Source organism: Ranitomeya variabilis, chromosome 3 (assembly GCF_051348905.1).
Source record: "Ranitomeya variabilis isolate aRanVar5 chromosome 3, aRanVar5.hap1, whole genome shotgun sequence".
In the NCBI taxonomy this organism is placed as follows: domain Eukaryota; kingdom Metazoa; phylum Chordata; class Amphibia; order Anura; family Dendrobatidae; genus Ranitomeya; species Ranitomeya variabilis.
This window is the reverse complement of record NC_135234.1, coordinates 397,898,497-397,926,335: the sequence shown is the minus strand read 5'-3', so window position 1 is coordinate 397,926,335 and position 27,839 is coordinate 397,898,497. Positions and strand designations below refer to the sequence as shown.

At 42.9% G+C, this 27,839-nt stretch overlaps 1 protein-coding gene across 5 annotated transcripts in view; it reads right to left on the bottom strand.

Moving 5' to 3' along the window:
* Window positions 1–27,839, bottom strand: part of LOC143816127 (multidrug and toxin extrusion protein 2-like) — a 372,861-nt gene that overhangs the window by 26,040 nt on the left and 318,982 nt on the right. The window contains exon 16 of one of the 5 annotated variants that reach the window (XM_077296140.1): window positions 27,134–27,452. The exons of the other annotated variants lie outside the window; for them this stretch is intronic. Coding sequence (XP_077152255.1) covers window positions 27,394–27,452 — 59 coding nt within the window. The 3' untranslated portion in view covers window positions 27,134–27,393. Of the gene's footprint in view, window positions 1–27,133; window positions 27,453–27,839 lie in introns of those variants that run through there. 5 annotated transcript variants of the gene reach the window in all.

The following is a 27,839-nucleotide window of genomic DNA, read 5'->3' as shown; positions in this document are numbered from 1 at the left end:
TTGCTCACATTAGTGTAAAAATCAGACAATTGCTATGCGAGAAAAAAAATCCCATTGAACTCTGACCAATGTTATTCAAGGCGTCAGTACTATTCGGCTCTGAGCAGTCAGTAACTACACCACTCATCAGAGTTGCTGGGTTTCACTGAGGGCAGCATGACTCGCCAACTCAGCTGTCTGCTTTACCTTTGCTGGTTATCAAAAATAGGGGGAACCCCAAGTCGTTGTTTTTAAATTATGTGTTTATTAATTTAAACAAGGCTAAACACCCTTTAGTGCCACAGGAAAGGCACTTAAGGGTGCAAGATTATTAGATGTAGGAGGCTTGAGGAATTATATACCTACCGGAAATCTATCTATCTATCAAATATTTTTCTGTCATCTATCTACAGCGGGCAAAAAAGTATTTAGCCAGCCACCAATTGTGCAAGTTCTCCCACTTAAAAAGATGAGAAAGGCCTGTAATTGACAACATAGGTAGACCACAGCTATGAGAGTCAAAATGAGAAAACAAATCCAGAAAATCACCTTGTCTGATTTGGCAAGATTTATTTTGCAAATTGTGGTGGAAAATAAGTATTTGGTCACCTAAAAACAGGCAAAATGTCTGTCTCTCACAAACCTGTAACTTCTTCAAGATGCTCCTCTGTCCTCCACTCATTACCTGTAGTAATGGCACCTGTTTGAGCTTATCAGTATAAAAGACACCTCTCCTCAACCTCAAACAGTCACACTCCATACTCCACTATGGTGAAGACCAAAGAGCTGTCGAAAGACAAAAATTGTAGCCCTGCACCAGGCTGGGAAGACTGAATCTGCAATAGGCAAGCAGCTTGGTGTAATAAAATCAACTGTGGGAGCAATAATAAGAAAATGGAAGACATACAAGGCCACTGATAATCTCCCTCGATCTGGGGCTCCACGCAACATCTCACCCCATGGGGTCAAAATGATCACAAGAACAGTGAGCAAAAATCTCAGAACCACACGGGGGGCCTAGTGAATGACCTACATAGAGCTGGGATCACCGTAACAAAGGCTACCATCAGTAACACACTACGCCGCCAGGGACTCATCCTACAGCGCCAGACGTGTCCCCCTGCTTATGCCAGTACATATCCGGGCCCCTCTAAAGTTTGCTAGAGAGCATTTGGATTATCCAGAAGAGTATTGGGAGAATGTCATGGTCTGATGAACCCAAAGTAGAACTGTTTGGTAGAAACAAAACTCGTCTTGTTTGGAGGAGACAGAAAGCTGAGCGGCATCCAAAGAACACCATACCTACTGTGAAGCATGGGGGTGGCAGCATAATGCTTTGGCGCTGTTTTTCTGATCCATGTACATGAAAGAATGAATAGAGCCATGTATCATGAGATTTTGAGTGCAAACCTCCTTCCATCAGCGAGGACATTGAAGATGAAATGTGGATGGGTCTTTCAACATGATAATGATCCCAAGCATGCCTCCAGGGCAACAAAGGAGTGGCTTCGTAAGAAGCATATGAAGGTCCTGCAGTGGTCTAGCCAGTCTCCAGATCTCAACCCCATAGAAAATCTTTGGAGGGAGTTGAAAGTTAGTGTTGCCCAGCGACAGGCTCAAAACATCACTGCTCTAGGGGAGATCTGCATGGAGGAATGGGCCAACATACCAACAGTGTGTGCCAACCTTGTGAAGATTTACAGAAAATGTTTGACCTCTGTCATTGCCAACACAGGACATATAACAAAATTTGAGATGAACTTTTGTTAATGACCAAATATTTATTTTCCACCATAATTTCCCATAGAATGTAAGTCCGCAAGGACAGGGTCCTCTCCCCTCTGTACCAGTGTGTCACTGTAAACCTGTTTACTGTAAATGATATCTATAACTCTGTATGTAACCCCTTTCTCATGTACAGCACCATGGAATTAATGGTGCTATATAAATAAATAATAATAATAAATAACAATAATAATTTGAAAAAGAAATCTTGCCAAATCAGACAAGTTGATTTTCTGGATTTGTTTTCTCATTTTGACTCTCATAGTTGTGGCCTACCTATGATGTCAATTACAGGCCTCTCTCATGTTTTTAAGTGGGAGAACTTGCACAATTGGTGGCTGACTAAATACTTTTTTTCCCCACTGTATTACTGTATATAAGATTTTTTTTTTAGAGTTATAAACTAGCTTTAAAGGGACTCTGTCACCCCAAAAATCATATCTGAGGTAAGCCCACCGGCATCAGTGGCTTATCTACAGCATTTTGTAATGCTGTAGATAAGCCCCGGTTGTAACCTGAAAGATGAGAAATAAAGGTTAGAATATACTCATCCAGGGGAGGTCCCGCTGCAGTCCGGTTTGATGGGCGTCGCAATCTGGGTCCAGCGCCTCATATCTTCATTCGATGACGTCCTCTTCTTGTCTTCTTGCCGCGGCTCCAGCACAGGCGTACTTTGTCTGCCCTGTTGAGGGCAGAGCAAAGTACTGCAGTGCGCAGGCGCCGGGGCTCTCTGACCTTTCCTGGCGCCTGGGCACTGCATTACTTTGCTCTGCCCTCAACAGGGCAGACAAAGTACACCTGCGCCGGAGCCGCTGCAAAAAGACAAGAAGAGGACGTCATCGTATGAAGATAGGAGGCGCTGGACCCGGATCGCGACGCCCATCAAACCGGACTGCAGCGGGACCGCCCATGGGTGAGTATAATATAACCTTTATTTTTCATCTTTCAGGTTACATCGGGGGCTTATCTACAGCATTACAGAATGCTGTAGATAAGCCCCTGATGCCGGTGGGCTTAGCTCAGATACGATTTTTGGGTGACAGATTCCCTTTAAGTTAAATAGAGTATTACAGTATGTAAAAGATGAGGTTAAAAACACATTGCATACGGATTTCATACGCATGTCATATGGGTGTTACACGGATGAAAGGAGCCTAAAAATTGCACACTCGCATGACATATATAGTTGCATATGAAGGACACTCGCATAACACTCGCCTTTCTTTTCTGGATAAATAGAGTGATTTTCCTTTTATCCCAGGGGTCTCAAACTGCATTCCTCGAGGGCCTCAAACCATGCGTGTTTTCAAGATTTCCTTAGCATTGCACAAGGTGCAGGAATCATTCTCTGCCGGTGATTAAATTATCACCTGTGCAATACAAGGAAATCCTGAAAACATGACCTGTTTGCAGCCCTCACGGAATGCAGTTGGAGACCTCTGTTTTACGCAGATGTGAGCGAGGCCTTAGGCCCATTTTTTCCACTGCAAATTTTCATGCACAAAAAAAACACAGCGTTTTACAGTTGCAGAAAAGTGTATGGGATTTAGAGAAATCTCTTGCCCACTGTTTTTTTACGCTGCTGAAATTGACCTGTGCTGTAATTTTTAGATCTGCAACATGTCAATTTTTGGGGGGTAAATATGGATTTTATTTACAGATTTTCCAAATGGAATTGAATGAGATATGGAAAACCCACCATATAAAATTCATATGCGATTTTAGTGCAAAGCACACCAAATACTCTTCATGAGAACTTTGCCTAAAACATTGCAAGAGTCAAATAGCGCAGCTGAAAAACACAGGTAAAAAATGCACTAAAAATGCAATGAACTCCTTCACCCCAAAGCCTGTTTTCACCTTTCTGACTGTAAAATTTTTTACAATTATGACTAGTGACACTTTATGTGGTTTTAACTCTTGAACACTTCAACGGATCCCACTGATTATGAAACTGTTTTCTCTTGAAATATTGTACTTCATGATAGTGGTAAAATTTGTTCGATATGACTTGCATTTATTTGTGAAATGATCGGAAATGTTACGAAATTTAGAAAATTTTGCCATTTTCAAACTTTTAATCTTTATGCCCTTAAATTAAATCAGAGTTATGTCATACAGAATACTTAATAAATAATATTTCCAACATATCTCAGCACAACTTTTGAAACATTTTTTTTTTTCTGCTAGGAAGTTATAAGGGTTAAAAGTTGATCAGCAATTTCTCATTTTTCCAACCAAAGTTACAAAACCACTTAGGGACCACATCATATTTGAAGTGACCTTAAAGGGCTTATATGACAGAAAATACCCAAAAGTGACACCATTCTAAAAACTGCACTCCTCAGTGTGTTCAAAGCCACATTCTAGAAGTTTTTTAACCCTTCAGGGGCTTCACAGGAATTAATGGAATATGAAAGGAAAAAATGAAGAACATTTAACTTTTTTTCACAAAAGTTTTACTTTAGACTCAATTTTTTTTTATTTTCGCAAGGATAACACAATAAAATTGATCTAAAAATTTGTTGTCCAATTTCTCCTAAGTGCGCCAATACCCCACATGTGGGGGAAAACTATAAGGCAGAGCTCAGAAGGGAAGGAGCACCATTTGACTTTTTCAATGTAAAATTTGCTGGCATAATTAACGAATGCCATGTCGCGTTTGGAGAGCTCCTGATGTGCCGAAACAGTGGAAGCGACTCTCAAGTGACACCATTTTGGAAACTAGACCCCCTCAGGAAACTTATATAGATGAGTGGTGAGTAAATTGAACCCCCAGGTGCTTCACTGAGGTTTATAACGTTGGGCCGTGAAAATAGAAAAATCAAATTTTGAACACACATTTTTTTTTAGCTTTAGATTTTGCATTTTCACAAGGGTAAAAGGAGAAATTGCACCATACAATTTGTTGCCCAATTTCACCTGCATATGCCCATACCCCATATATGGGGAAAACTACTGTTTTGGCACACAGCTGTGCTCAGAAAAGACGGAGTCATGTTTTGGAACCTAGATTTTCATGGAATGTTCAGCAGGTGTCATGTATTTGGATTGCCCCTGATGTGCCTAAACAGTGAAACCCCCCACAAGTGACCCCATTTAGGAAACTAGACCCCTCAAGGAATTTATCTTGATGTGTTTTGAGCACCTCGAGCCCCCAGGTGCTTCACAGAAGTTAAAAATGTTGAGCAATGAAAATAAAACAATCAAATTCTGCTGAGTACACCAATACCCCATATGTGGCTGAAAACTACTTATGGGGCACAGTGCAAAGCTCAGAAAGGAAGACGCGCCACATTGGATTTCAGATTTTGCTCGACTGGTTTGAGAGTGCCATGCCCCATTGAGCCCCTGAGGTGCCAGAATAGCAGAACCCTCCATAAGCAACTCAATTTTACAAACTGCACCTCTCAATTAATTAATCTACGGGCGCAGTGATCATATTGACACCACAGGTGTGTCACAGAATTTTATACCATTGGACAGTGAAGAAAAAATAATTACATTTTTACCACAAAAATGTTGTTTTAGCCCCAGATTTTTGATTTTCACAATGGGAAATGGGTAAAAATGGCACCAAAATTTGTCAAACATAGCGAGACTCGGGAGGGATGGAGCGCTATTTGCCTCCTGGACCACAGATTTTGCTAGCATTGTTTGCAGACTCCATATACAGAGCCCCTAAATGCTAGAAGAGCAGAATCCCCCCTCAAGTGACCCCATTTTGGAAATGATACCCCTTTGGGAATTTATCTACCATTGTAGTGATGATTTTGACCCCATGGGTGTTTTCCAGAAACAAGCAGCAGTGGATGTTGCATAGTGAAAATTGCAAACTGCCATTGTGGTGCCCCTATGTTGTAGTCCCCAGTATGTTGCAGTCACCAGTATGTGGTACTGCCCAGTATATTGTAGTGCCCAGCTCGTGCTTCTGGAGACATGCACCTGTAAATTAGGTGGGCTGTCTTCGCTACAGAAATGCCAAACATGTGGACTCTAAATATTGTTTAGGCACACTGTGGTGATCAGAAAGGAGGGGGCATTTGAATCTGGAAGTGCAAAATTTGCTGGATTTTTTTGGGGGGTGAGGAGCTATAGCACTTTTCCAGAGCCTTTGTACTACCAGTAACATGTTAACCCCTTATATTTCTGTTAACAGATGAGGAAGCTGAACGGTGACTTGTTTTTGTGAATTGATTTGAAGCTTTTGTAGGGAACATTTTACATAACATTTGGGATCACATTTTACCTGCGCTCTACACTGAGCACTTACATCTGGGTTTACATCTAAATCTCCGAGTGATGATTCAGATGAAACCCCTGAGGGAGCCACTCACTATAATGAGGCAGCAGAGTTTCTCTGGACTCTGTGATAAATGTGAGCTGAGCCTTACTGCAATCTTTGAGAGGCAGAATGAACAAATCCACAGCAGGTAAAGAATTGGTTTTATTTATTTTTTTACACTGTTCCTCGTGCAGTCTAAGTGATTAGACTACTTTATTCTTTGGATCGGTGCGATTATAGCGATACCAGATTAATTTTTTTTATGTTTGGCTGCTATTACACACTAAAAGATGCATTTTATTGCGCATCACCATATTTTGATAGCTATAATTTTTCCATATTTCGGCTGAGAGTCATCTGAGGGTTTGTTTTTTGTGGGTACCAAGATGACATTTTTATTGGTACCATTTTTGTCACATGACATTTTTTGATTGCTTTCTATTCCAATTTTTGGGAGGCAGATTTAACAACAAACTGCAATTCAGGAATTATTATTTTTTATGCTTTTCGGCTAAATTGGGGCCTAAGTTTATTGGCCCTTATGAGATTTCGGAGGTGGTTAATCCAGTGACGCTTCATTTGCATCTTCCAGCGTCTTTTAAGATACCCAATGTATTCCATAGTGCCCTGCTGAAACCATTGGGGGCTGTGGAAGAAGCGTCATTGGGTCCCTCACCGCCTGTGTCGGTGGATAGTCAGGAGGAGTTTGAGGTGGAGCGCATCGTGGATTCCCGGTTGGTCTGCCATTCCCTCCAGTATCTTGTGCACTGGAAGGGGTATGGTCCTGAGGGCTAATCCTGGGTTCCTGCCCGATCGGTTCATGCCGATCATCTGGTGTGCTCCTTTCATGCCCGGTTTCCTGGGAAACCTGGGGTCCAGTGGCCCCCTGTTGAGAGGGGGGGGTACTGTCATGACTCTAGACAGGATGTTCCGCCTCTATCCTGGTCAGGTCAGGGTTAATTCAGCCCCCCTCTCTTTGGTTTTGGGGGGGCTATTTAATGTTGGGAGTACCTGCATTTAGTGTCTGTTATGCTTCCGTATACTTGGTTAGTGGTTGCTGACCCAGGTGACTCATCCTTAAACATGTGCCTCTGTGCTTGAGTGCCTTGCTGTGTATTATTCGGTTTTGTCCCCTGACTTCTGCCTCTGTATCCTACTTTTGTCCTGCTCTGTCTCTCCTGGTTATCTGACCCCCTTGGCTTGTCCCTGTTTACTCTTTGTCTTGTCCCTAGGTACTGCGCGTTCATCTGGCTTCTGACTCTCGGCTCTCCTTGACCATGTTTACTGTCTTTTCCCTGTGCTCTGCATGCTCAGTTTCCTTCCCTGCACTCACGTGTGGTGGCTCTGCCCCCTGGTCATGTGATTGCTCAGTGCCAGGTCCTGTGCTCACTACATTTGTCTAAGGTCCTTGTGCACTGCGTTCCTTCTGCCTGCACTTTCTGCGATCATTTACGTGCCCCCTGATAGTGCCCCCTTGGCAGCGCCAGTGACACCTTAGGTGTCATCACACTTATGCTGTGTGCCATCATAGTAACTAAAGTGCCTAGAGCAATTTGCAGAAACTTACACTGTTAGGCTTCCTCTTCCGAGTGGCATCCACCCCGACACGTGTTTCGGCTTACCGCCTTCATCACCTGACAGTGTAAGTTTCTGCAATATTGGTCTAGGTACTTTAGCTACTATGAAGGCACACACCATAAGTGGTAAATACTCACCTATATAATATCTACATGCCACAGGATGCACAAATTTTGCATAGGAACCATCTTATGTATTGACATTATATAGGACATTAACTTTAGCCTGACCTACTAGGAAACAGCATCTGATACCAAACATTACTATAGAATTTATATTACAGAATTTCTATTGCATCTACATTTTACTTACGGTACCTACTATTACAGCTACAGCATTTGTCTCATAACTCTCCAATATGATTAATGGGTAAATATGGATGCATTTGTAAGGATCATGATCTGCCTGTCTTGTATTGAATTTTTTATATAACACTCTTCCTCTGGATACTGATCTATACCTGAGTGTGCACCCCTTGTTTTTATTACTTGTTTTTATATATCTTAACCCCTTAGTGACGGAGCCAATTTTTTGAAATCTGACCAGTGTCACTTTATGTGATAATAACTCTGCAACGCTTCAACAAATCCCAGTGATTTTGAGACTGTTTTTTCGTGACACATTATACTTTATGGTAATGGTAAACTTAGGTCAATATGTTTTTTGTTTATTTATAAAAAAATATCACAAATTTGAGAAAAATGTTAAAAAATTAGCAATTTTCAAAATTTGAATGATTATCCCTTTAATCCAGATAGTCATACCACAGAAAAACATTAATAAATAACATTTCCGTCATGTCTTCTTTACATCAGCATCATTTGTAAAATGTTATTTTATTTTTTTTAGCATTTTAGGAGGTTTAAAAATGTAGCAGCAATTTTTCATTTTTTCAAGGAAATTTACAAAATTTATTTTCTTAGGGATTTATCCATGTTTGAAGTGACTTTAGGGGTCCCATATATTGGGAAACCCCCAAACGGGATACCATTTTAAAAACAGCACCCCCTGACATATCAAAAACTGCTGTCAGGTAGTTTATTAACCCTTCAGGTGCTTTACAGGAATTAATGCAAAGTAGCATGACAGAAATGAAAATTTGTATTTTTACCACCTAAATGCCTCTAACTTCTGAACAGGTTACAACAGCCGTCAGACTCTAAGGCCGCAATTTGGTCATGAATTGCCACGGCAAACATCAGGACCACAAAATCATGACCTGAGGGCACCAATTAGAATAAAGAGGAAGCCCCCACACTTTGTTAACAATTTATAATGATGTAGTCACTATTTACAGCAGCATCTAAGGGGTTAAACAGATTTGGACGGGGCAAACACTGATCGTGGCTGATGCAGAAAGATGTCAGCTATAGTGCACAACCGACAGATGCTGGATTGTTACCTTTATGGGGAGGCTATTCTCTTATATCTCAGGTCAGTTAAAAGGCGTATTGGCGGTCATTAAGGGGTTAAGGCATTGTTTTGTTATCCTACTGTTTATTACCTGATTTAAAATAAAATAAAATAGATTTTTTCACTATCTCATGTATTGGGACTTTATGGTCGGATTCGCTTCCCAATTCTTTTCATGTTTAATACTTACTGTCCTATCACAACATAGCTCGGTGCTTTTTTGCGTTGTGGTGGGCACTATATACACTCACCGGCCACTTTATTAGGTACACCATGCTAGTAACGGGTTGGACCCCCTTTTGCCTTCAGAACTGCCTCAATTCTTCGTGGCATAGATTCAACAAGGTGCTGGAAGCATTCCTCAGAGATTTTGGTCCATATTGACATGATGGCATCACACAGTTGCCGCAGATTTGTCGGCTGCACATCCCAAAGATGCTCCATACAAGGCAGGATGGATCCATGCTTTCATGTCGTTTACGCCAAATTCTGACCCTACCATCCGAATGTCGCAGCAGAAATCGAGACTCATCAGACCAAGCAACGTTTTTCCAATCTTCTACTGTCCAATTTCGATGAGCTTGTACAAATTGTAGCCTCAGTTTCCTGTTCTTAGCTGAAAGGAGTGGTACCCGGTGTGGTCTTCTGCTGCTGTAGCCCATCTGCCTCAAAGTTCGACGCACTGTGCGTTCAGAGATGCTCTTAGGCCTACCTTGGTTGTAACGGGTGGCGATTTGAGTCACTGTTGCCTTTCTATCAGCTCGAACCAGTCTGCCCATTCTCCTCTGACCTCTGGCATCAACAAGGCATTTCCGCCCACAGAACTGCCGCTCACTGGATTTTTTTTCTTTTTCGGACCATTCTCTGTAAACCCTAGAGATGGTTGTGCGTGAAAATCCCAGTAGATCAGCAGTTTCTGAAATACTCAGACCAGCCCTTCTGGCACCAACAACCATGCCACGTTCAAAGGCACTCAAATCACCTTTCTTCCCCATACTGATGCTCGGTTTGAACTGCAGGAGATTGTCTTGACCATGTCTACATGCCTAAATGCACTGAGTTGCCGCCATGTGATTGGCTGATTAGAAATTAAGTGTTAACAAGAAGTTGGACAGGTGTACCTAATAAAGTGGCCGGTGAGTGTACATTACGCTATAACTATATACAGTATATTCATTATTTAGCTATCACACAACGGGATCTAGCTCTGTTCCCTTGTTATCTACCCTAGATATCAAAATAGCAGTGCATTCAAGATGACCAAGGAATCTCACAGAACTGGAAGAATTTTCCATGGAAAATGGATGAAAATCCCTCAAACAAGAATTGAAGGACTCTTGTCTGGTTACAAAAAGTGTTTACAAGCTGTGATACTTACAAAAAGGGGGTTTTACTAGATACTAACCAAGCAGGGTGCACAAACTTTTGCATCAACTCATTTTCTTTTTTGTTCTTCCAATAAATTTTATTGATTTTATAAATTTAATAGAGGTGAAGGGTAAAGGGTAAGGGAAAAAAGGGTGAAAGGAAAAGAAAAGACAGGCATACATATATATACTGTAGCTTACACAAACAGAAAACGACTATAGCTTACTCAAACAGATTAAATGTAGCTCAGTATCAAGCCTAATATAACTGTCACTTCTCAATAAAAAAGTAAGTACGTTGAATGATGTATATAAGGGCCTGTCCTGTCTGGAATCACCTAAAGGTGATCCTAGGAATTTGTGGGGGCAAAGTACGGTTCATTTACAAGCCACAATTGAGGAATAAATGGAAAAGAGCTTTTCTAGGAACTTGAATAATAAAGTTACCGACTTCAATAAATGTTGATTGTAGTACTTTTCACTTGGGACGTAGGTTTGATTTGGACATAGAAAGGAGACCAGGAGAGCCCACGGAGGAAACTATGCCGGCACATTTCAGGAAGTCAACTCCTTCCGTTGGAGAAGAAATAGTAATCAGTTTAGATGCAAATTTAATTTGTAGCGTAGAGTCCAATTGTAGGGTATTCTGGCTTTTAGAAGCTCATGTGTAGTGGATTGAAATAATTTCCGCTTTTGCAGAGTTTCTTTAGATAGATCTTTAAAAAAGGTTAAATGACTATACGGAGAAGAGAGGAATTTTGGCTCTTTTGATATACCCAGTAGTGTGTTTCTTACCCAGTTGGGGTAAAATGAGACAATAACATCTGTAGCAACATCAGATGGAAGAGCAGATGGCCTGCGTACTCTAAAGGCCTTTTCAATTAACTTTTCCCCTTTGGCGTTAGGAATTAGATAAGAAATTAGCGAAGAAATGTAATCCCTTAACTGGAAGTTTTGGACCGACTTCGGAATCCCTCTGATCTTCACATTGTTTTTCCTTTTGAAGTCTTCCAAATTAGCTAGACTGTTTCTGAAGGAAGTAATATCCTTCTGGATGTTTTCCAATGAATCTGAGATTGTAGGGAGATCCTGCATTCCTTTAGTGTGTGAAGTCTCGTAAATTTTGTATGAAGAATGAATTCTTTCTGTGACATCGGAAGATCTATTAGATGCCCCTTTAATATTTGAGAGTGTAGCATCAGCTATGTGCGAAAAAGTATCTTTAAAAAGTTTCTTGATGAAAGTCTCGGATGCCTTAGCTATATTCAAATGCGTAGAATCAACAAATTCTGTTTCGCTTTCAGAAGATATTTTTGAGTTGTCATCTTTAATAAAATCTTTTTTTAAATAAACACAACTAAGATATCGCGCTACAGTACTTTATGGACCTAGTCTAGTTTGTGGGCTTGCATAAACCTATGACACCAATACACCGTCACCCTGTTCGAACCAGCATAAGTATTGTACCATAGATAGGCTTTATTCCATACCTAGAAAAGCTTGATGTGAGCTGCGGCTGTTAAGGCGGTTCATATAGCGGTGCTGTTAGCGTTGCTGTTGGTGCTAGCAGTAGCTGCAGGTACTAAATACCTGGCGACAGGAGTGAGTCGGAGATGGGAGCCCAGAGAGCGCGCAGAGCCAGGAACGCTCCGGCCGGTAGCGGTCCTGGGTGCGCGTGTAGAAAAAAGATGGCCGCCGCTGCTGATTGCAGCGTGTGATGTCACAGTAGTACAGCACGTAACACAGGGCAAAAAGCTAACCAACGCGTTTCGAGGGACTCCGTCCCTCTTCGTCAGAACCCTGACGAAGAGGGACGGAGTCCCTCGAAACGCGTTGGTTAGCTTTTTGCCCTGTGTTACGTGCCGTACTACTGTGACGTCACACGCTGCAATCAGCAGCGGCGGCCATCTTTTTTCTACACGCGCACCCAGGACCGCTACCGGCCGGAGCGTTCCTGGCTCTGCGCGCTCTCTGGGCTCCCATCTCCGATTCACTCCTGTCGCCAGGTATTTAGTACCTGCAGCTACTGCTAGCACCAACAGCAACGCTAACAGCACCGCTATATGAACCGCCTCAACAGCCGCAGCTCATATCAAGCTTTTCTAGGTAAGGAATAAAGCCTATCTATGGTACAATACTTATGCTGGTTCGAACAGGGTGACGGTGTATTGGTGTCATAGGTTTATGCAAGCCCACAAACTAGACTAGGTCCATAAAGTACTGTAGCGCGATATCTTAGTTGTGTTTATTTATTTTGTTCACCGGCAGGTGTGACGAGTGGGTCACGGCACTCGTCTGGTATCAGCAGCTAGTACATATACTGTTCCATTAGCGCCAGTGTAATATTGTTTTTTCTTTGTAAAATCTTTTTTTAGAATATTCACCGATAATAAAAGGGCCTTGCACATGTTGATCGTGAAATTTTCTGATGGATGATCCTCAGTGGCTCATATATTGTCTATTAATGAATTATGAGAAGCGCATTGCCCTTCTAGTTCTCTTTGTACCAATTTTCCAGAATTTTGACTTTTTGAATCTTCTAGGATAGGACCCGTTGAAGCATACAAAACGTGAAACGGCCGTAGTCCTCTTTTGTTTGTTCTGCTAACGTCTCTCCCCTATAACCTTGTCCACATTGTGCAAATGAAATAAAGGACAAAGGTTTTTTATTTCATGGAAGATTCGAGTTGTGCAGCTGTTTTCTTCTTATTTCTGGATTACATCTATACTAATGTTTTAACTCAGGAAGAGTTCAGAAATCAATATTTTGTGGACTAACCATGATTTTTAATCACAGCTTTCATGCGTCTTGGCATGCTTTCCACCAGTCTTCACACTGCTCCTGGTGTAAAAATTTAAGCAGTTCTTCTTTGTTTGATGTCTTGTGACTATCCATCTTCCTCTTGATTACAATCCAGAGGTTTTCAATGAGGTTCAAGTCTGGAGATTGGGCTGCCCATGACAGGGCTTTGAGTGGTGGTCTCTTAATGTTTGCCAGAGCTGTATACCATGTGCCCAAACAGTTTTTCCCTCATAAATGGGGTATCAGCATACTCAAAAAAAATTGCACAACAAATTTTGGAGTCCATTTTCTCCTTTTACCCTTGTGAAAATAAAAAGTTGGGGCTAAAAATAAAATTTTTATGGGAAAAATTAGATTTTTTATTTCCATCGCTCTACATTATAATCTGTGAAGTACCTGGGGGTTCAAGGTGCCCAGCACACATCTAGATAAGTTCCTTGAGTGGTATAGTTTTCAAAATTGGGACACTTGTGGGGTGTTTCCACAGTTTAGGCACATCAGGGGCTCTCCAAATGAAACATGGTGTCGGCTCTCAATTTCAGCCATGTTTGTTTTCAAAAAGTCAAACAGTGTTCCTTCTCTTCCGAGCCCTGCCGTGTGCCCAAACAGTAGTTTTCCCCCACATATAAGGTTTTGATTTGCTCAGGAGAAATTGCACAACAAATTTTACAGTAGATTTTTGTCCTGTTACCCTTGTGAAAATAAAAAAATTGTGACTAAAAAAACATTTTCTTTGTGGGCAAATTGAGATTTTTTTATTTTCACGGCTCAACATTATACCCTTTTGTGAAGCACCTGGGGGTTCAAGGTGCTCACCACACATCTAGATAAATTTCTTGAGGGGGTCTAGTTTCTCCTATTACCCTTGCCAAAATTTGGAGCTAAAGTAAAATTTTCATGAAAAAAAATAAAATGTTAATTTTTTCCTTCCACTTTTTCCTTGCTTTAATTCCTATGATGCACCCGAAGGGTTAATAAACTTCTTGAATATAGTTTTGTGGACTTTGAACAGTGCAGTTTTTAGAATGATGTCACTTGAGTATTTTATGTCATATAAGCCCCCAAAGTCACTGCAAATGTGATGTGGTCCCTAAAAAAATGGTTTTGTAAATCCTGTTGGAAAAATGAGAAATCGCTGGTTAACTTTTAACCCTTCTAATTTCCTAACAAAAAGAAATGTTTAAAAAATTATGCAGATGTAAAGTAGACATGTGATAACCAGAGCACAAAAACTGACACGTATCAATAGCCACACAAGAGAAAATCCAGTATAAAGTGCCATAATTAAAATGCACAACCTTTATTAAATAAACTCAACAAAGTTCATGCATAAATGATACAAAATAATTCCACATAAAGAATCAAGGTCACTACTTAACCATAATGGGGAGTAATACCACCATAAGCTCGACCTACAACCTATGTATACAGTGCATAGTACAATCCTGCTTTATTGCCCCATAAAATATCCTATCTCCGGTACCAGCCGTATCCTCCTGAGGCCATAATTAAATAAAGGTTACTGACATAGCACTTACATTAGGGGTGGTCTGCTGCTTGTGGTCTTCCCCAAGCGCCCCAACGTGCGTTTCGTCCCTTCGTCAGAAGGCGAACGCTGGAGGGGAGGGATGAATACCTTAAATAGTATGAGTGGCCAATGGGAAGTCTGGTTTCAGTTCGTATCGACAAGTTCCGTGTCATGTCGGGATCACCTCCGATGTTTACCACGCATGCGCTGCTGACATCAGCCATCTATCTGACGCCATGGTTTGCGGCCGTGGAACGCAAGCCCAGCCTGGGCCGTCATGAGGACGGCGCATACGTCCTGCTCCTAGTGCCCGCTCGCCATAGCGCTAATGAATATGACAACCTCGCATGCGTCACCCCGGAAGGTGCAAAGATTCTAACCCAATTATTGTGGGGACAAAAAGAAAGCAACTAAGTTAAACAAATAGTGATGCACAGTGCATCCTACCAAAGTGCATAGTTATATCTACTGGTGAAAATAGCAAAATGTATTATATATTATTGTTACTAAAAAAGCAACGCAATTACTCCCAGGTGCCCAAAATAACAGTCCAACCCAGGACATAATCGTAAGATATACTCAATATATAGTGCATCTCAAGCCCAATATACAGCAAAATACATATAAATCCGATTCCTTACATAGAAATCTAGTGAACATTAAATTTGTAGATTAAAGCAATGATTTGTGCTCTAGTAAGTTTTCATACATCTCATCCCAATCCAGCTAACCCCTATCCGTACAGTGACAGCTGGTATTGGATTGTCTGCCATGGGTGACATACCTAGTTCTCCTATATTAGACCCGTTGCCATGCTTTATGACATCACAGAAGCGTTGTCCACGAGTCATGGAATGTTCCGCAAGAACGGTCAGTGCGAGGCAATCAGAGGTAGAGAGGAGAGCTGAACACTAACCCAGAGCGACTTGTATATTATTATTTTCTTTATTGTATTTTTTTTTACTTTATTTCTTTTTTTGGGAGTGTTATCTACCATCCACACACACTTTTGTGTGTGTGGAGGGGAAAGCAGCCTAATGGCTGCACCCGTAGCTGGAGGAAAGTTCCAACCACGGAGACATCTCCCATATGCCAGAACATCTCCATACAGCCAGAGGCCTGAACACCACCAAAGGCAAACTGGCTTCAATGGGTATGTGATGGCAGCACTTGGTAACATCATGCCATTTATTACCTCCCTGTTCAAAAGACCGGAAAAGGCATCGGACCGATATTTGAGGAGAAGAAGACCACAACCATATCCTTCAGTTCCCGAAATTGGCCGATATGTACAACCTGCAGCAAACATCAGCGCAGAGCCAGAGGTTACGAAGAAACGCCTGATAATCACCAGAACAGTAGATGAGGTAGAGACAGAAGCCACATCGCCCAGGAGCCCATCCCCCTGGAAGGCCCTAACTACCTCTCAAATACTGAAACTCTTAGGTATGCCTTACGCCTATCAACCGCGTATTAAGGTGACAGCTAGAGAAGGCTACAATCCTATACCACCACACATGCCAGTCAGCTGTGCTGCTAGAAACATCATGCAAGCGATGCTGAAGAGCCCACAGGATGTACGCCGGACCTACATGAGAGATGGGGGCTACCTTCCAAGTGCCAGGAATCTCATTCTCCCGAGAAGAGAATTCCACGGGACACTATCATTTAGCCGGAGGAAAATGTAGTGGCGAGTGGCTTGCAGCATGCTCAAAACATCTTCTGCACAGCTGCTTCTCGGTCAGATTTTCTGGTTTTGACTAAGGCTTGCTCAATGGATTAGGTTTCTACACTGCTGCCTGCCCCGACCTCTGCTTGTTCAATGGATTATGTTTCTACACTGCCGCCTGCCCCGACCTCTGCTTGTTCAATGGATTATGCTTCTTCACTGCCGCCTGCCCTGACCTCTGCTTATTCAATGGATTATGTTTCTACACTGCCGCCTGCCCCGACCTCTGCATGTTCAAAGGATTATGTTTCTTCACTGCCGCCTGCCCTGACCTCTGCTTGCTCAATGGATTATGTTTCTTCACTGCCGCCTGCCCTGACCTCTGCTTGCTCAATGGATTATGTTTCTACACTGCCGCCTGCCCTGACCTCTGCTTGCTCAATGGATTGTTTCTGCATTGTATAACTACAGTAAAATGAATTGTTTTAAACCGCAATACTCCTTTCTTCTCCTCATTTCTATCTATTATGGAGTTGGGCATTTTCCCTGTCTGGGATCTTTTGCTCAATTAGAGTGCAATTTATATAAAATAAAATATGCACGTACACAATAAACACACATTATACAAGTACACATTAAGCGAACATACACATTCTGCACATACCCACATAGGACCCGAATCAAGGTGCTTTCCCCAGAATACTGGTATAAAACACCCTGAATGTCACCAAAATGTAGTGTAGTGCCAGCCAGCTTTGCCAAAGCTTGGTGGCTTCATTAACCCCTTAACGACCGCCGATGCGCCTTTTAACGGTGGCCGCTAAGGGTACTTAAACCACAGCGCCGTTAATTAACGGCTCTGTGGAAAAAGTGAATAGCGCCCCCCAGAGTCGGATTTTCTCTGGAGTCTCGGTTACCGGGGGTAGCCGAGACCCCAGAGAACATGATTCGGGGGGTTTTTACCGATCCCCGAGTTGCGATCGCCGGTAATTAACCGTTTACCGGCGGTCGCAAAAAAACCCAAAAAACTCGATTTCCCATTTAATTTCTCTGTCCTGCGATGTGATCGCACATCAGAGGACAGAGAAATGGGGTCCCCGATCGCCCCCCGATACTCACCTGTCTCCCCCGGTGCTCCTCGTGGCTCCCGATGGGCGCCGCCATCTTCTTCCGGCAAAAAAATGGCGGGCGCATGCGCAGTGCGCCCGCCGGCCGGCATCTGGGATATCTTTGGGGTCTCGGCTGTCGGGGGTAGCCGAGACCCCAAAGAACATGATCGGGGTCGGTTTTTACCGACCCCTGTTTTGCGATTGCCGGTAATTAACTGTTTACCGGCGACCGCAAAAAAAAAAGCGATGTGTAATTCTCTGTCCTCTGATGTGATCGCACATCAGAGGACAGAGAAATAAGGGGATTCGGGGACCCTATCATACTTACCGGTGTCCCTGGGTCCTCCTGTGTCCTCTTCTGGCCCCCGGCTTCTTCCTTCTGTAAGAAAATGGCGGGCGCATGCACAGTGCGCCCGCCATGATCTGCCGGCCGGCAGCTAGAGGAGTTGGGGCTAAATTTAGGGTTAGGGTTTGTGTTAGGGCTAGGGTTAGGGCTAGGGTTAGGGCTAGGGTTGGGGCTAAATTTAGGGTTGGGGCTAAATTTAGGGTTAGGGTTGGGGCTAAATTTAGGGTTAGGGCTGGGGCTAAATTTAGTGTTAGGGCTAGGGTTAGGGTTGGGGCTAAAGTTAGGGTTAGAGTTAGGGTTGGGGCTAAATTTAGGGTTAGGGTTGGGGCTCAAGTTAGGGCTAGAGTTAGGGTTGGGGCTAAATTTAGGGTTAGGGTTGGGGCTAAAGTTAGGGCTAGAGTTAGGGTTCGGTCTAAATTTAGGGTTAGGGTTGGGGCTAAAGTTAGGGTTAGGGTTGGGGCTAAAGTTAGGGCTAGGGTTGGGGCTAAAGTTAGGACTAGGGTGCGGCTAAAGTTAGGGTTAGAGTTGGGATTAGGGTTTGGATTAGGGTTGGCATTAGGGTTACGTTTGGGATTAGGGTTAGGTTTGGGATTAGGGTTAAGGTTAGGGTTGGGATTAGGGGTGTATTGGGATTAGGGTTAGGTTTGAGGTTAGGGTTGAGATTAGGATTAGGGGTGTGTTGGATTTAGGGTTCTGATTAGGGTTATGGTTGTTTTGGGGTTAGGGCTGCGATTATCCTTAGGGTTGTGATTAGGATTATGGATCGGGTTGGCATTAGGGTTAGGGGTGTGTTGGGGTTAGGGTTGGAGTTAGATTTGGGGGGTTTCCACTGTTTAGGTACATCAGGGGGTCTCTAAACGCCACGCCGCTAATTTTGCGCTCAAAAAGTCAAATGGTGCTCCCTCCCTTCCGAGCTTTGCCGTGCACCCAAACAGTGGTTTACCCCCACATATGGGGCATCAGCGTACTCGGGATAAATTGGACAACAACTTTTGGGGTCCAATTTCTCCTGTTACCCTTGTGAAAATAAAAACTTGGGGGCTAAAAAATCTTTTTTGTGGGAAAAAAAAATATTTTTTATTTTCACAACTCTGCATTATAAACTTCTGTGAAGCACTTGGGCATTCAAAGTTCTCAGCACACATCTAGATAAGTTCCTTGGGGGCTCTAGTTTCCAAAATGGGATCACTTGTGGGGGGTTTCTACTGTTTAGGTACATCAGAGTCTCTGCAAACGCAACATAATGCCCGCAGACCATTCTATCAAAGTCTGCATTCCAAAATGGCATTCCTTCCCTTTCGAGCTCTGCCATGCGCTCAAGCAGTGGTCCCCCCCACACATGGGGTATCAGTGTACTCAGGACAAATTGAACAACAACTTTTGGGGTCCAATTTCTCTTGTTACCCTTGTCAAAAAAAATTGGGGGGCTTAAAAATCTTTTTGTGGAAAAAAAAGTTTATTTTTATTTTCACGACTCTGCATTATAAACTTCTGTGAAGCACTTGGGCATTCAAAGTTCTCACCACACATCTAGATAAGTTCCTTGGGGGGTCTAGTTTCCAAAATGGGGTCACTTGTGCTGGGTTTCTACTGTTTAGGTACATCAGGGGCTCTACAAACGCAACATAACGCCCGCAGACCATTCTATCAAAGTCTGCATTCCAAAACGGCGCTCCTTCCCTTCCGAGCTCTGCCATGCGCCCAAACAGTGGTTTACCCTAACATATGGGGTATCAGCCTGCTCAGCATAAATTGCACAATAAATTTTGGGGTCCAATTTCTCCTGTTACCCTTGTAAAAACAAAAATTTTGGGGGTGAAAAATCATTTTTGTGGAAAAAATATGATTTTTTTTATTTTCATGGCTCTACATTATAAACTTCTGTGAAGCAGTTGGGGGTTCATAGTGCTCATCACACATCTAGATCAGCTACTTGGGGGGTCTAGTTTCCAAAATGGGGTCACTTGTGGGGAGTTTCTTCTGTTTAGGTACATTAGGAGCTCTGCAAATGCAACATGACGCCCGCAGACCATCACATAACAGTCTGCATTCCAAGCGGCGCTCCTTCCCTTCCGAGCCCCGATGGGTGCCCAAACAGTGCCCCCACCCACATATGGGGTATCAGCGTACTCAGGACAAACTGGTCAACAGATATTGGGGTCCAATGTCTCCTGTTACCCTTGAGAAAATAAAAAATTGCAGGCTAAAAAATCATTTTTGAAGAAAAAAAAAAGGATTTTTTATTTTCACGGCTCTACTTTATAAATTTCTGTGAAGCACTTGGGGGTTTAAAGTGCTCACCACACATCTAGATAAGTTCCTTAAGGGGTCTAGTTTCCAAAATGGTGTCACTTGTGGGGGGATTCCACTGTTTAGGCACATCAGGGACTCTCCAAACGCGACATGGCGTCCGATCTCAATTCCAGCCAATTCTACATCGAAAAAGTAAAACGGCACGCCTTCTCTTCCAAGCTCTGCAGTGCGCCCAAACAGTGGTTTACCCCCACATATGGGGTATCGATGTACTCAGGAGAAATTGCACAACAACTGTTTTGGTCTAATTTCTCCTGTTACCCTTGTGAAAATAAAAATTTGGGGGCAAAAAGATCATTTTTGTAGAAAAAAATGCGATTTTTTATTTTCACGGCTCTACGTTATAAACTTCCGTGAAGCACCTGGGGGTTTAAAGTGCTCACTGTTATGACCCCAATGGCGAGGGTCTCAGAGATATCGGCAAGTCTGCGAAGTACAAAAATCCAGCTCATAGGGCAGTGGTAACTGGGTTGACCATATATCTACTCCTAACGCCAACACTAGAAGTAGCCGGGGAACATGCCTACGTTGGTCGCTAGATGTCTCGCGCCAGCCGGAGAGCTAACTACCCCTAGAAGAGGAAAACAAAGACCTCTCTTGCCTCCAGAGAAAAGACCCCAAAAGTTGGATACAAGCCCCCCACAAATAATAACGGTGAGGTAAGAGGAAATGACAAACACAGAGATGAACTAGGTTTAGCAAAGAGAGGCCCACTTACTAATAGCAGAATGTAGTAAGATAACTTATATGGTCAACAAAAACCCTATAAAAAATCCACACTGGAGATTCAAGAACCCCCGAACCGTCTAACGGCCGGGGGGAGAACACCAGCCACCCTAGAGCTTCCAGCAAGGATAGGATGCAGATTATGTACAAGCTGGACAAAAATGCAAACAAAAACAAATAGCAAAAAGCAAGAAAGCAGACTTAGCTTAATCAAGCAGGAACCAGGATCAGAAGACAAGAGCACTACAGATTAGCTCTGATATCAACGTTGCCAGGCATTGAACTGAAGGTCCAGGGAGCTTATATAGCAACACCCCTGACCTAACGACCCAGGTGAGCATACAAGGAATGAATGACATACCCAGAGTCAAATCACTCGTAGCCACTAGAGGGAGCCAAAAGGTAAATTCACAACAGTACCCCCCCCCTTAGTGAGGGGTCACCGAACCCTCACCAAGACCACCAGGGCGATCAGGATGAGCGGCGTGAAAGGCACGAACTAAATCGGCCGCATGCACATCAGAGGCGACCACCCAGGAATTATCCTCCTGACCATAGCCCTTCCACTTGACCAGGTACTGAAGCCTCCGCCTGGAGAGACGAGAATCTAAGATCTTCTCCACCACGTACTCCAACTCGCCCTCAACCAACACCGGAGCAGGAGGCTCAGCAGAAGGAACCACAGGCACAACGTACCGCCGCAACAAGGACCTATGAAATACGTTGTGAATGGCAAACGACACTGGAAGATCCAGGCGAAAGGATACAGGATTAATGATTTCCAATATCTTGTAAGGACCAATGAAGCGAGGCTTAAATTTGGGAGAGGAGACCTTCATAGGAACAAATCGAGAAGACAGCCATACCAAATCCCCAACGCGAAGTCGGGGACCCACACCGCGGCGGCGGTTGGCAAAACGCTGAGCCTTCTCCTGTGACAACTTCAAGTTGTCCACCACATGACTCCAGATCCGCTGCAACCTATCCACCACGGAATCCACCCCAGGACAGTCAGAAGGCTCCACATGTCCCGAGGAAAAACGAGGATGGAAACCAGAGTTGCAGAAAAATGGCGAAAGCAAGGTGGCGGAACTAGCCCGATTATTAAGGGCAAATTCAGCCAACGGCAAGAAGGTCACCCAATCATCCTGATCAGAAGAGACAAAACACCTCAAATAAGCCTCCAGAGTCTGATTAGTTCGCTCCGTTTGTCCGTTAGTCTGGGGATGGAAAGCGGACGAAAACGACAAATCAATGCCCATCCTACCACAAAAGGATCGCCAGAACCTGGAAACAAACTGGGATCCTCTGTCCGACATAATATTCTCAGGAATGCCGTGCAAACGAACCACGTTCTGGAAGAACACAGGAACCAGATCAGAAGAGGAAGGCAGCTTAGGCAAAGGAACCAGATGGACCATCTTGGAGAAACGATCACATATCACCCAGATGACAGACATGCCCTGAGACACCGGAAGATCCGAAATGAAATCCATAGAGATGTGTGTCCAAGGTCTCATAGTAGAGCAACCAGGGCCTCTCTGCGACAAAACGGCCCCTGCCCCAATCTCCGAAGCATCCACCTCAACCTGAAAGGGAAGTGAGACGTCAGGCTGGCACAATACAGGCGCCGAAGTAAACCGGCGTTTCAACTCCTGGAAAGCCTCCACGGCCGCAGGAGCCCAGTTAGCTACATCAGAGCCTTTCTTGGTCATATCCGTCAGCGGTTTAACAACGCTAGAGAAATTTGCGATAAAACGACGGTAGAAGTTAGCAAAACCCAAGAACTTCTGAAGACTCTTAACTGACGAGGGTTGAGTCCAATCATGAATAGCTCGGACCTTGACTGGATCCATCTCCACAGCAGAAGGGGAAAAAATGAACCCCAAAAAGGGAACCTTCTGTACACCAAAGAGACACTTTGAGCCTTTTACAAACAAAGAATTTTCACGCAAAATCTCAAAAACCATCCTGACCTGCTCCACATGCGAGTCCCAATCATCAGAAAAAAACAGAATATCATCCAGATAAACAATCAAAAATTTATCCAGATACTTCCGGAAAATGTCATGCATGAAGGACTGAAAAACTGAAGGTGCATTAGAGAGCCCAAATGGCATCACCAAGTACTCAAAATGACCTTCGGGCGTATTGAATGCGGTTTTCCATTCATCGCCCTGCCTAATGCGCACAAGGTTGTACGCACCACGAAGGTCTATCTTGGTGAACCACTTGGCACCTTTAATCCGGGCAAACAAATCTGACAACAGCGGCAAAGGATACTGAAATTTGACAGTGATCTTATTTAAAAGCCGGTAGTCAATACAAGGCCTCAAAGATCCGTCCTTTTTGGCCACAAAAAAGAATCCCGCACCAAGAGGGGAAGAAGAAGGACAGATATGCCCCTTCTCAAGAGACTCCTTGATATATGAACGCATCGCGGTATGTTCAGGTACCGACAGATTAAACAGTCTCCCCTTAGGAAACTTACTGCCAGGAATCAAATCTATTGCACAGTCACATTCCCTATGAGGAGGCAGTGCACTGGACTTAGACTCGCTGAAGACATCCTGATAATCAGACAAATACGCCGGAACTTCCGAAGGCGTAGAAGAAGCAATAGACAAGGGCAGGGAATCTCCATGAATTCCATGGCAGCCCCAACTTGACACTGACATAGCCTTCCAGTCCAAGACTGGATTATGGGTCTGTAACCATGGCAAACCCAAAACAACCAAATCATGCATTTTATGCAGAACAAGAAAACGTATTACCTCCCGATGTTCGGGAGTCATGCACATGGTAACCTGTGTCCAAAACTGCGGTTTATTTTTTGCCAATGGCGTAGAATCAATACCCCTAAGAGGAATAGGATTTTCCAATGGCTCAAGAACAAATCCGCAGCGCTTGGCAAATGACAGATCCATAAGGCTCAGGGCAGCACCTGAGTCCACAAACGCCATGACAGGATACGAAGACAGTGAGCAAATCAAAGTTACAGATAGAATAAATTTAGGTTGCAAATTACCAATGGCGACAGGACTAACAACCCTAGTAAGACGTTTAGAGCATGCTGAGATAACATGTGTAGAATCACCACAGTAGTAACACAAGCCATTCTGGCGTCTATGAATTTTCCGCTCATTTCTAGTCAGGATTCTATCACATTGCATTAAATCAGGTGCCTGTTCAGACAACACCATGAGGGAATTTGCGGTTTTGCGCTCCCGCAACCGCCGGTCGATTTGAATAGCCAGGGCCATAGAATCATTCAGACTTGTGGGAATGGGAAAACCCACCATCACATTCTTAATGGCTTCAGAAAGGCCATTTCTAAAATTAGCAGCCAATGCACACTCGTTCCACTGGGTCAGCACGGACCATTTCCGAAATTTTTGGCAATACACTTCAGCCTCGTCCTGGCCCTGAGACATAGCCAGCAAGGCTTTTTCTGCCTGAATCTCAAGATTGGGTTCCTCATAAAGCAAACCGAGTGCCAGAAAAAACGCATCAATGTCAGCCAATGCCGGATCTCCTGGCGCCAGCGAGAAGGCCCAATCCTGAGGGTCGCCCCGTAAAAAAGAAATAACAATTTTTACTTGCTGAGCGGAGTCTCCAGATGAACAGGGTCTCAGAGACAAAAACAATTTACAATTATTCCTGAAATTTCTAAATTTAAATCGGTCTCCGGAAAACAGTTCAGGAATCGGTATCTTAGGTTCTGACATAGGATTTCTGGTAACATAATCTTGTATGCCCTGCACACGAGCAGCAAGCTGGTCCACACTTGTAATCAAGGTCTGGACATTCATGTCTGCAGCAATCACAAGCCACTCAGAGGTAAAGGGGAAAAGAAAAAAAAAAATGAGAGAGAGAAAAAAAAACCTCAGAACTTTCTTTCTTATAATCCCGCTTCTGCAATGCATTTAACATTTAATACCGTCCTGGCAAACTGTTATGACCCCAATGGCGAGGGTCTCAGAGATATCGGCAAGTCTGCGAAGTACAAAAATCCAGCTCATAGGGCAGTGGTAACTGGGTTGACCATATATCTACTCCTAACGCCAACACTAGAAGTAGCCGGGGAACATGCCTACGTTGGTCGCTAGATGTCTCGCGCCAGCCGGAGAGCTAACTACCCCTAGAAGAGGAAAACAAAGACCTCTCTTGCCTCCAGAGAAAAGACCCCAAAAGTTGGATACAAGCCCCCCACAAATAATAACGGTGAGGTAAGAGGAAATGACAAACACAGAGATGAACTAGGTTTAGCAAAGAGAGGCCCACTTACTAATAGCAGAATGTAGTAAGATAACTTATATGGTCAACAAAAACCCTATCAAAAATCCACACTGGAGATTCAAGAACCCCCGAACCGTCTAACGGCCGGGGGGAGAACACCAGCCACCCTAGAGCTTCCAGCAAGGATAGGATGCAGATTATGTACAAGCTGGACAAAAATGCAAACAAAAACAAATAGCAAAAAGCAAGAAAGCAGACTTAGCTTAATCAAGCAGGAACCAGGATCAGAAGACAAGAGCACTACAGATTAGCTCTGATATCAACGTTGCCAGGCATTGAACTGAAGGTCCAGGGAGCTTATATAGCAACACCCCTGACCTAACGACCCAGGTGAGCATACAAGGAATGAATGACATACCCAGAGTCAAATCACTAGTAGCCACTAGAGGGAGCCAAAAGGTAAATTCACAACAGCTCACCACACATCTAGATAAGTTCCTTAAGGGGTCTAGTTTCCAAAATGGTGTCACTTGTGGGGGGATTCCACTGTTTAGGCACATCAGGGGCTCTCCAAATGAGACATGGCGTCCGATCTCAATTCCAGCCAATTCTACATCGAAAAAGTAAAACGGCACTCCTTCTCTTCCAAGCTCTGCAGTGCGCCCAAACAGTGGTTTACCCCCACATATGGGGTATCGATGTACTCAGGAGAAATTGTACAACAACTTTGTGGTCTAATTTCTCCTGTTACCCTTGTGAAAATAAAAATTTGGGGGCAAAAAGATCATTTTTGTAGAAAAAATGCGATTTTTTATTTTCACGGCTCTACGTTATAAACTTCTGAGAAGCACCTGGGGGTCTAAAGTGCTCACCACACATCTAGATAAGTTCCTTAAGGGGTCTAGTTTCCAAAATGGGGTCACTTGTGGGGGGTTTCCACTGTTTAGGCACATCAGGGGCTCTCTAAATGTGACATGGCATCCGATCTCAATTCCAGCCAATTCTGCATTGAAAAAGTCAAACGGCGCTCCTTCTCTTCCAAGCTCTGCGGTGCGCCCAAACAGTGGTTTACTCCCACATATGGGGTATCGGCGTATTCAGGAGAAATTTCACAACAACATTTATGGTTACATTTCTGTTTTTACACTTGTGAAAATAAAAAAAAGTGGTTCTGAAGTAAAATGTTTGCAAAAAAAAGTTAAATGTTCATTTTTGCCTTCCACATTGTTTCAGTTCCTGTGAAGCACGTAAAGGGTTAATAAACTTCTTGAATGTGGTTTAGAGCACCTTGAGGGTTGTAGTTTTTAGAATGGTGTCACACTTGGTTATTTTCTATCATATAGACCCCTCAAAATGACTTCAAATGTGATGTGGTCTCTAAAAAAAAATGGTGTTGTAAAAATGAGAAATTGCTGGTCAAATTTTAACCCTTATAACTCCCTAAAAAAAAAAATTTGCTTCCAAAATTGTGCTGATGTAAAGTAGACATGTGGGAAATGTTATTTATTAACTATTTTTTGTGACATATCTCTCTGATTTAAGGGCATAAAAATACAAAGTTTGAAAATTGCAAACATTTTAAAAATTTTCGCCATATTTCCATTTTTTTCATAAATAATCGCAAGTAATATCGAAGAAATGTTACCACTAACATGAAGTACAATATGTCACGAAAAAACACTTTCAGAATCAGCAGGATCCGTTGAAGCGTTCCAGAGTTATAACCTCATAAAGTGACAGTGGTCAGAATTGTAAAAATTGGCCTGGTCATTAAGTACCAAATTGGCTCTGTCACTAAGGGGTTAAAACTTAAAATGAAAATAAAGTGCCTGGTATAACATAGTGTCACAGCATAATAATATAGTTGAATATCACCAACACATATGTATATCAATTATATATATATATATATATATATATATATATGTATATATATATATATATATATATATATTATATATATGTACATAAAGTGCAAATTAATTTAAAGTGTACATAAAGTGCAAATTGATATAAAGTGTCAAGTGCATATAGTACCTACTAACATATGATACAATAAATATATAGACAATAGACAATCCCACAATTAATAATAAGAATCCAATCATAAAAAATCCACATGACATCAGATTAAATTCCAGATATCGGGGACCAATAGTTGGACCTCAATTTATTTAGATGGTAATATGGTCCTTCTTAGATTTGATCCTCTTTTCACATATCAAATCAGGTCTTGTCCCACATGGATCAATGTCAAATCCAGAAACCAATCGCCACACCTGAATGGCCCAGCCATTCAAAATAAGAAGACCCTATAATATAATGCAGAAAATAAATAAAGGTAGTGAGAAAAAATATAATAACTTAAAAACACAAGAAAAAATCCCATGCGTCATGGAAATAAAAATACAACGAACAAAGACCCATTAGAACACCACAACCCGCCCCTAATTAAAAGATACCAATACCTTACAAAAAAGAACTAAACCCAAAATTTTCATTAAGGCCTAATGGTGTCACTGTCTGCAGACGGTATATCCAGCGACTCTCAATTTGTGCCAGCCTTTTAAATAAATCACCCTCCCTTTGACCCATTGATACCTGATCAATTGCTCTCAACTTTAAAAGGCTCGAATCCGAATTGTGAAAATCCTTGAAATGCCTAGGTAAGGTCTTCAGCGGTTCTTCCCTGGTGTCAA